General features: G+C 39.5%; 1 protein-coding gene across 1 annotated transcript; it reads left to right on the plus strand.

Moving 5' to 3' along the window:
• The first annotated feature begins 1,832 nt into the window (after positions 1-1,832).
• Positions 1,833-5,134, plus strand: LOC129541016 (T-cell surface glycoprotein CD1b-1). Its single transcript, XM_055402633.2, has 6 exons — positions 1,833-1,893; positions 2,134-2,400; positions 2,970-3,248; positions 3,468-3,746; positions 4,176-4,269; positions 4,900-5,134. Exons 1-6 carry the CDS (start codon positions 1,833-1,835, stop codon positions 4,919-4,921), a joined length of 1,002 nt encoding a protein of 333 aa, XP_055258608.2. The 3' UTR covers positions 4,922-5,134.
• The last annotated feature ends 4,952 nt before the right edge of the window (positions 5,135-10,086 follow it).

A 10,086-nucleotide genomic window follows, 5' to 3' on the forward strand; every position in this document is an offset into this window, starting at 1 on the left:
ACCTGGTTGTGAGGGGATTTTTGTTTTAAGTGTCTGTTAATGTTCAGCAGATGCTCTATGACAATTGTTCCATTTATAGGTATATTTTTGATGTACTTGTGCTCAGTTGTTTCAGTTGTGTCTGACTCTTTGCAACCCTACGTACTGTAGTCCACCAGGCTCCTCCACTCATGCAATTTTCCCAGGAAGAATACTAGGGTGGGTTGCCATACCCTCCTCCAGGGGATCTTCCTGACCCAAGGATTGAAGCCACGTCTGCTGCATTGCAGGTGGATCCTTTAACACTGAGCCACTGGGGAAGCCCTGATGTACTTGTGGGAGGTGACCAATTTTTCAAACCCTACTTCTCCACCTCTGCTCTATTCTTTCTTGATTATCCCTCCTTTTTCTCTCACTTTCCTGACTAGCAACTTTAAATCTGCCTTTTGGAACTAAGGGAAGGTAAAGGAGGCAGAATGGAGCCTATTTCCTACAAACAAGGAATATGAGACAAAAGAGGTTTTTGTGTTCAGGAGAGTATCAGAGTGTCAGATTGTCCTGCTCAAAAGTAAATTGTCCTGCTCAAATGTAAATGTAAACTATCCTGGGCAAATGGAAATTTCAATTTCAAAAATTTCTATAGTGTAAGACAATTTTTCCCAGATTATAAACTAGTGTGCTATCACGCGAAGTCGCTTCTGCTGTGTCTGACTCTTTGCAAGCCCGTGGATTGTAGCCCACCAGGCTCCTCTGTCCATGGGATTCTCCAAGCAAGAATACTGGAGTGGGTTGCCATTTCCTTCTCTAGGAAATCTTCTCAACCCAGGGCCAGAGACTGCTGTTTATCATATTTAATTCTGAGACTTGTGTTCCAGAATCAAATATGATAAAGAAGAGTTTTAAATGACTTTCCTGCATGTAAATCATTGTCAACACACACACACACACATACACAAACACATACACATATAAAGGAGAATGTGAGATTAGAGAGATGGGGCAAGAGGGGTGAGATAAAAAAGAAGGGCCATTGAGAACACTGGGAAGAGGTAATGGCAAAGTCCTAAGGGAGAGTGGCCATGGACACAGAGTTCTGGTTAGGTGGATAAACCAAAGGAATTCTAGATTAAAAGAGACTGAGGACTTCCCTGGGTGGTCCAGTGGTTAGAATCTGCCTGCCAATGCAGGGGACACAGGTTCCATCCCTGATCTGGGAAGATCCCACATGTCCTGGAGCCACTAATCACACATGCCACAACTACTGAGCTCACTATCTAGAGCCTCTGATGCACAACTACTGAAGTCCACTAGCCAAAGAGCCTGTGCTCAGCAACAGGGGAAGCCACAGTAATGAGAAGCCTGTGCACTGCAACTAGAGAGTAGCTTCCACTCACCACCAGTGGAGAAAGCCTGCATGTAGCAAAGAAAACTCAGCACAGCCATAAATAAAAAAATATTTAAAAAACAGAATGGAGGCTGATCAATTGTTTAATATTATTCTTCTGTTTAACAGATGTGAAAATAAAGGATCAGGGAGGTGAAATAACCTTTCAACATTGCATGGTAACTTTTCCAAAGTAGTAAATATGAAGGAAACTGAGATCAAGGAGATCATTTGGACCAGAAACATTAAAATAAAATCTACAAGTCATGAGCTGGAGAGGAAATGAGAGACAGAGTACAAGCCCAGAGCCGTGGGAAGCACAGTTTTTCGGTGATGAGCAATGTGTGTGCAGAAGAGATTTGTCAGTTGAGGGAGAGAGGAAGTCACTATAAAGTACTGAGAAAAAGGTTTGCTGAAATTGGAGATAAAATACCAATTCTGAGAGTCAGAAGCTCTACTTCCGATTGAAATGCTGCTTCTGCCACTTCTCTTGCTAGCAGTTATTGTCCCAGGTGGTGGCAATGAGGATGGTAAGAGTAACTCTGGCTGTTTCCAGCACAGGTGCAGGGCTTCTGGATAAAAACATGCTGCACCTACCACTAAGGCTGTCCTGTCTCTAGCTCTCTCCTGCATGTTGGAGGTTGGGGATGGAGCCAGAAGCCTTGGGGCAGGGAACTATTTCAGGTTCTATATTGTTCATACTCTGGGTTCTTTTTCATTCTATCCTAATTCTCTTTTGCCTCACTTTTCTTATCCTTCCACCACCACAGCATCCCAGGGGCCAACCTCCTACCATGTCATCCAGATTTCTACATTTGCCAACAGCACTTGGGCTCAAAATCAAGGCTCAGGGTGGTTGGACTATTTGCAGATTCATGGCTGGGACAGTGACTCAGGCACTGCCATCTTCCTGAAGCCCTGGTCAAAAGGCAACTTCAGTGATAAGGAGGTCACTGAGCTGGAGGAACTATTTAGAGTCTACCTCATTGGATTTATTCGAGAAGTACAGGACCATGTCAGTGAATTCCAGTTGGAATGTGAGTACATACTCTGAACTGGGGACACTCTCTGCATGTATATACCTCTCTAGAGTAGTCTCCAACCCTGACTCCATACCTCCACCTGGTAACCCAGATTTTTCCTATTCTTTTAACTCTTGTGCTATAGATGAAATTCCACCTTTGTGAACATCTCCTGGTTTGTTTGTGCATAACTTGTTTTTCTCAAACCCCAAGGAACAAGTCCTCACTTTACCTATCCTGTTCCTGAGTGAATGAATCCCTCCAATCTGTCTCCTTAAGCATCTTATGCCTGATCCCTTCTCTCAGTGTAACTCTCTCCTTCAGGCTGGAATGCTGTACTTCTGACTCCCCTCTTGACTACCCTATTCCTTATAAGAGCACATCTCCACCATTTACAATATGTGTAACTCTCCCAAATGCTCTTTTTTTCTGAAGTCTCTGAATACAGTGTTTTTTTTTTTTTTTTGAATAATTTCACATCTCAGACCTTTTTCCATCAAAATCCAAAGTCCCATGTCCTTTTCCCATCTCTCTTTCTTGTGTGCTTTTAAAAATAACTTTGTCTCTGTTTTCTTTCTATCCAGACCCCTTTGTGATCCAGGGCATATCAGGCTGTGAGCTACATACTGGGAAGGCCATAGGAAGCTTCCTGAAGGGAGCTTTTGGAGGACTGGATTTCGTGAGCATGAAGAATGACTCATGTGCGCCTGCCCCGGAGGGTGGTAGCAAGGCCCAGCGTTTCTGTGCACTCATCATTCAGTACCAAGCTATCTGTGATACTATAGCTAAGCTCCTTTTAGAAACCTGCCCTCGATATCTCCTGAGTGTCCTTGATGCAGGGAAAGCAGAACTGCAGAGGCAAGGTTAGTCCTGTTCTCTCCCCAAGACTTTCTGTTTCACCTTTCATCACCTTCTTTAAATTCAAAAGTGGGAGGTACCTAAAAAGAGAGTGTTTTAATTAATAAATTATTTGGTTTCTGAAGAAGTGGAAGAGGTCACTATCCAAACTTGTGAGTTTCCGAGTCTCTATGCTCTGACTTAGAGTCACAGTCTGACATTCTTACTGCTCCTTTCTGCCCCAGTGAAGCCTGAAGCCTGGCTGTCCAGTGGCCCCACTTCCCGGCCTGGCCGCCTACTGCTGGTGTGCCATGTCTCAGGATTCTACCCCAAACCTGTGCGGGTGATGTGGATGAGGGGTGAGCAGGAGCAGCCTGGCACTCAGCAAGGAGACGTCATGCCCAATGCTGACTGGACTTGGTATCTGCGAGTAACCCTGGATGTGGCGGCTGGGGAGGCGGCTGGCCTGAGTTGCCGAGTGAGGCACAGCAGTCTAGGAGAGCAGGACCTCGTCCTGTACTGGGGTGAGGAGGAACGGGGGCCCATCTGGGGACGGGAGGGGGAGGTCCTCAAGAACAGAGGGAGGGCCTCGGGAAGGGGAGGGGTTTGATGGATGAGACAGGGAGGGAGAGAGTGGGAGAGAAAATAGAGAGATTGAGACAGAGACAGAGTCAGTTTGAGATTTATTTCTGGGACAACATCGCGAGAGCAATGAAATCAGCTAATCTAAGGTATAGGATAGGTAAGAAAGAAGAATGTAGACTAGACGAGATGTGACAAGAGAGAGACATAAAATGTGGCTGTGAGTTTAAGCCTTCCAGGAATATGAGAGAGGGAATCAGAGATGCCCATGTGTCAGAAGCGGAGGTGCTGACACTCAAGTGGGCAAGAAGGCCAAGAGAGATAGAGGATGGGTTTGAAGTGATATCCCTGTGTCCTCTCTCAATTTCCAGGACACACCACCTCCACTGGCCTGATACTTGTGGCAATAATAGTGCCCTCCCTCATCCTTTGCATATGTCTTGCACTATGGTTTTGGAGGCGCTGGTGAGTTTTTTATTCAGTTTTACTTTTCTGTCCATCCTTTCACTCTTTCCCTCCATTTTATCTGTCTCTTTTGCCTCAATATTTCCACCATACCCTTTCCCATTTCTTTCCAACTCCCATCTTTGTGTAAATCTATTTTTAAAAAAATGTGGTAAAATGTACATGACATAAAAGTTACCACATTAATCATTTCTAAATGTACAGTTTAGTACTATTAAGTACCTTAACACTTCGTGCAACCCAAACCTAGAACTCTTTTCATCTTGGAAAAACTTTAAGTCTATGCCAGTTAAATTACACTCCTCATGCTCTGGCTGCCACCGTTCTAGTTTCTCTCTACATTAATCTCTGTATGAATCTTGAACCTCTTAAAAGTGGAATCATCAGTGTTGTTTTTTTGGGACTGGCTTATTTCAATTAGCATTATGTCCTTATAATTCATTCATGTGGTGGCACATATTAGAATTTCTTTCCTTCTTAAGACTGTGTAATACATTTTAGATTATAAATTAATTTGCCTATGGACAGATGGTTTGATTCCACCTTTTGGCTCTTGTGAATAGTGCTGGCTATGAACATGGTGTGAAATATCTCTTATGCAGAATGATTTTTTGCTTGTGCTCTTAACAGGTCATATCAGACTATCTTGTGAGCCCCTCACCGTCTCCTTTTTCATTTGGAATAAGTACCCAGGAACCAAGAAACTCAGTGGTCAGTCCAGTAGTCAATTTCATATTTCATCAAATAATCATCTGATCAAATCAGAGTTCTTGTAGATTATAAGATCAGAAACAGAATTAAAGTTGTTCATATATTATAAGACAATATTAATATTAAGATCTGCTCAAATTTCTTGGATGTGAGATGTGGGAAAGAATGTACCTTGTAATAAATGAAATGATGTACACAACTTTTATGGTGACATCTCTTTTGCTTCTTATTTGAAAAATTTTTTCCTGTTTTTGCTGTAATACTACTTGTCAAAGTGAGCTAACTATCATTATGCCAAGATAATTATATTTTCAGAGATGCTGAGCATTTTTAACATAATTTCGCTGTCTCTGCCTGGCTGTTTTTCTAACCATGAGGGTCAGAAAAGAAGTTTGTTTCTCTAGGAAGCCTTCCTTAATGATACAGTGGAAATAACCCTTCTTTGACTGATGTCATGCTCAGGTCCACAGTATTCTGTATCCACAACACTGCAGTTCTTTCTGTTTTCCTTTTCCTTCTACTTATAAGTTCCTTTTTAGAGGGGCATATTCTAGGTGGATTCTAGGCAAGATCTTTAACTTGCCTATGTATTTATTTAGTAACATAATCTGAGTTGATATAATTGCCTCAAATCCCTATACCCCAAATCACCTTTCCTTTTTTTCCCCCTCTTTAGTTGATATTCTATATTTTCCTCTTACTAAAATATTTCCACATAGCCAAGAATAACATGCTTTCCTTGTTTCTGCTCTGAACTCCTCTGGAGAAAATCACTTGTGCCCATACAATAAGTGTAGTTTACATGTAAAGATTTATTTGTCAGAAAAGAATCATATTTCTCAATGTGAGTTGGAATGGGTGAGGGGGTAATTGTGCAGATGGTTGATAAATATTAGGAAAGAAACAAGAGGTTTTTATTGCTCTCAGGGACTTTGATATCTGTGCTATCTTTGATATCTGTGAAACCTTTGATACTAAGTCATATTTTTGACTTTTACTTATGTTTGTTAATCCTTTTGCTTATTTGACAATTTTCTAGAAACTTCACTTTAAAAATCTAAGCTTATTTAATAAATTCAACAGGAAAGGAGAGAAGACATTCTGAGTACATTTTTTGTAGGATTTAGGAAGGGAGGTTAGAGCAAGTGGAAGCTTTGGAGCAGCCAAGGCTACTGGAAATGGTTCTGCCACCCCATCATGCTAGGACAATACAGATGTCAAGATCTGGGCAGGTTAGGGAATGACTTTTCAGATGACATATTTTTTTTTGTCTGATCCATTAGTACATTTAGTTATTTCTCCAGCATGCATGAAACACCACCTCATCTTACAGAGTAGGCATGCTGTTCTATGCTTCACTGCACCCTCAGCTAAGGCCAGGACCCTGATTAGTCTGTGTTTCTTAGGGATGTGGATTATGAAACTGTACCTGTGAGCTTGTTAGAAGAAGAAATTTTCAAGCCCAACTCTAAACCTATTGAAAAAAAAAAATCCTGGAATAGTAACTATATGCTGTGTTTTCATAAACCTTTTAGGTTATTTGAATTCACATTTAATTTTAAGAACATCCTGTCTAAAGATTTTTCAAGCCCTGGACTATTGATACTTTGAGCTGAATAATTCTTTGTTGTGGAGAGTTGTTCAATGCACTTGTAGGAGTTTTGCAGCATGGGAAGGATTGATGTTGAAGCTGAAACCCCAATACTTGGTCACCTGATGTGAAGAACTGACTCGTTGGAAAAGACCTTGATGCTGGGAAAGATTGAAGGCAGGAGGATAAGGGGACAACAGAGGATGAGATGGTTGGATGGCATCACTGACTTGATGGACATGAGTTTGAGCAATCTCCAGGAGTTGATGATGGACAGGGAAGCCTGGCATGCTGCAGTCCATGGGGTCACAAAGAGTCAGACACAATTGAGTGACTGAACTGAACTGGCCTCTGTCACTAGATGCCAGTAATTTCTCCCTAATTTATAATAACCAAATAGATCTTCAAACATTTCCAAATGTCCCTGGGTAGTAAATGGACTCCAGACAAGAGCTAAGGTCTAAGATAATATATAGCACTTCACCTCCCGTTTCATCACTTAGTTGTAAAAATTGATGCTCTAGACTCTTGACAGTCCCTTGGACTGCAAGGAGATCCAACCAGTCCATTCTAAAGGAGATTGATCCTGGGTGTTCTTTGGAAGGACTGATGCTAAAGCTGAAACTCCAATACTTTGGCCACCTCATACGAAGAGTTGACTCACTGGAAAAGACTCTGTGCTGGGAAGGATTGTGGGCGGGAGGAGAAGGAGACAACAGAGAATGAGATGGCTGGATGGCATCGCCAACTCGATGGACATGAGTTTGAGTGAATTCTGGGAGTTGGTGATGGACAGGGAGGCCTGGGGTGCTATGATTCATGGGGTCGCAAAGAGTTGGTCACGACTGAGCAACTGAACTGAACTGAACCTAACTGAAGTCTGTAGTTTATATTCAGTGGTTGAAAACAGAAGGACTCTTCATCTGGATGGTATAATTCATTCTAAGCTCAAAGTTGCTGTAGAATTTTGTTGTGTAGTTAAAACTGGACCAGGAATGAAGTTCAGAAATAAAACAGAATAGACAGAGCCAAAGAGCAGATCTGGAGACTGACCTACCTCTGGATATTTCAGGTATATGAGCACAACAATTCGTTTTTCTTTTTAAAACTGAGCTAGAATTTTTACTTGCTTAAAACTTCTGATATTATTTTGCTTTCTGATGTTTTGTAACAGCTTTTTCATATCCTTTTTATAGTTTTTCTCTGTTTTCTTCACTGCTCTTATTTCTCCTCCTTCCATCAAGTCATCATCTCTTAAAGGTGATTTTTTGGATTTGTGTTTTTTCTGCTAAATTTCCTTACTTTGGAAAATGTTAATTTACTCATGACTTTAACTATGACCTGTAGATGAAAAAGACTTTCAAAAATAAATCTTAAGTCTCACAATACAAGAACTCTTCAACTCTTTTTTATATAAGAGTTTTTGTGCATGTGTATGTGTTAGTTTGATTTTTTCTAATATATAGAAATATGTTAAAATATTTTGTCCTTGCTTCCAGTATGCATGTTAAATTAACTTATTAAATGTAGTATTTTATCTGTAAATTCTTTTGGATTTTCTATTCATACTCTCATAATAGCTCTAAATATGAAAATTCTCAAATTTTTCCAGTCCTCTTGCTACCTTTTATTGCATTTTCTTTTCCAATGGAGTTAACTCTGAACCAGTGCACAGCATTGACAGATGACATTCCCATCTTTTTACTTTTACTGGATAAGAATATTCCAACAGTTAATATTAGGTATCAACCCTGAAATTCATTGGAAGGATAAATGCTGAAGCTGAAGTTCAGTACTTTGGCCACCCGATGTAAACAGTCAACTCTTTGGCAAAGACCCTGATGCTGGGAAAGATTGAGGGTAAGAAGAGAAGGAGATGACAGAGGATGAGATGGTTGAATGTCATCACTGATTCAATGGACATGAGTTTGAGCAAACTCCTGGAAATAGTCAAGGACAGGGAAGCCTGGAGTACTGCAGTCCATGTAGTAACAAAGAGTCAGACATGAGAGAATGACTGAAAAACAACAATATTAGGTATGGTAATTGCTCTAAGTGTATCATGAATAATTTTTTTCAGATTAAGAACACTTTCTTTCAAAGTTGTTACTTTTTTTATTATCATTTTTATTATGGATGACTATTGAATTTCATTAAGAGCTTATTCTAAATTTATTGAGATGACAAAATGTTTATATCTTTTCTGTTTTTAATTCTTTGAGTCACACATAAATTCTCAAATGGTAAAACAAAATTTTGTTTATGTAACTTACTTATAATGTATTATGTGGATCCAATTTCCTAATGTTTTATTTATAATGTTTTTCTATCCTTAAAATTTCTTTGTCAGGTATTGGTATTGAGAGTTTTTTGCCTCATAAAACAAGTCAAGAAATCTTTCTTACATTTTTTTCTCAGAGAAAGTTTCTGTGATATATCTATTTTTAATACTTGTTAAAATTAAGCAGTGAAGGTTTATGCTGGAATTTTTTGTTTTCTTATATTGGAGGAGGGAGTTTTAAATTTAAGTTTTTTTTTTTTTTTTTAAATAGTTCTTTTCAAATTGTCTGTTTCTCTTTGTGTCAAGTTTGGTAAATTTTGATTTAACAAAATTTGTCCAGTTTTTCAAATTTTTAATTTACTATTGATTTGTGCATAATACCTTCTTTTTGTTAAATCATGTTAATGTCTATGGGGTTCATAACTACATATGTCCCTGCTTTTTAAAAAATCAAATTTTAGAAATTGGTGTTCTCTCTCTGTTCTCTTTCTGATAGTGACAGAAGATTATCAATTTTATAAATTTTTCAAAAACTAAGTTTTAACTTTTTCTGTGATCATATCATTTTCTTTATCATGTCCTTCCTTCAATTCTCTTTGCATTTATTCTATTGTAATACAAGGATTTTGAGCACCCAGATCCAGTGTGTGAGGCAGGGGTTTTTCCATACATCTAACAAACATCACTTTTGGCCAGCTGGGCATCTTATAACTCAGCCCATTTCTGACACCATATATCTGGAGATAACATCAGATTCCCCAGGTTAAGTGTTCAGACTGTTACTGAAAGCTCAGCCTCTCAGAACACTGGTGAAAAATCTCGAAGACAGAGCTTTGGGTGAATAGAAAAGGACAGCTTTTCCAGGCAAAGGGAGATATATTGGACTTCTGTCTTCAGAATGTTTGTGTCTCAACTCAGAGATCTTGATGAGGGTTTTATAACAGTAGGTCAAATGTGGAGTCTTTGGGAAGATTAAGGTGTGAGCATGACTTACACTCTCTTAATCTCTTCTCATGTTTCATGTTTTCAGCCTCCTAAAGACATACCCATCTGAAGACAGAGTTCCAAAGATGCAAGGAGAGATGAGAAAGCTTTCCTAAGTGAACAATGCAAATAAATAAAGGAAAGCAATAGAATAGGAAAGACTAGCGATCTCTTTAAGAAAATTAGGGATTTAAAGGGACCGTTTCATGAAAAGATGGGCAAAATAAAGGGCAGAAGCAGTAAGGAACTA

The sequence above is a fragment of the Moschus berezovskii genome, chromosome 4, assembly GCF_049115385.1.
Source record: "Moschus berezovskii isolate FMDL1 chromosome 4, NW_MosBer_1.0, whole genome shotgun sequence".
Classification (NCBI taxonomy): Eukaryota; Metazoa; Chordata; class Mammalia; order Artiodactyla; family Moschidae; genus Moschus; species Moschus berezovskii.

Excerpts from the sequence above, each read along its gene's own strand:
- LOC129541016 (XM_055402633.2), top strand. The coding sequence starts at position 1,833 with ATGCTGCTTCTGCCACTTCTCTTGCTAGCAGTTATTGTCCCAGGTGGT. Across the intron at positions 3,249-3,467 it reads AGCAGAACTGCAGAGGCAAG|TGAAGCCTGAAGCCTGGCTG; the intron begins GTTAGTCCTGTT and ends TTTCTGCCCCAG. Across the intron at positions 3,747-4,175 it reads GGACCTCGTCCTGTACTGGG|GACACACCACCTCCACTGGC; the intron begins GTGAGGAGGAAC and ends CTCAATTTCCAG.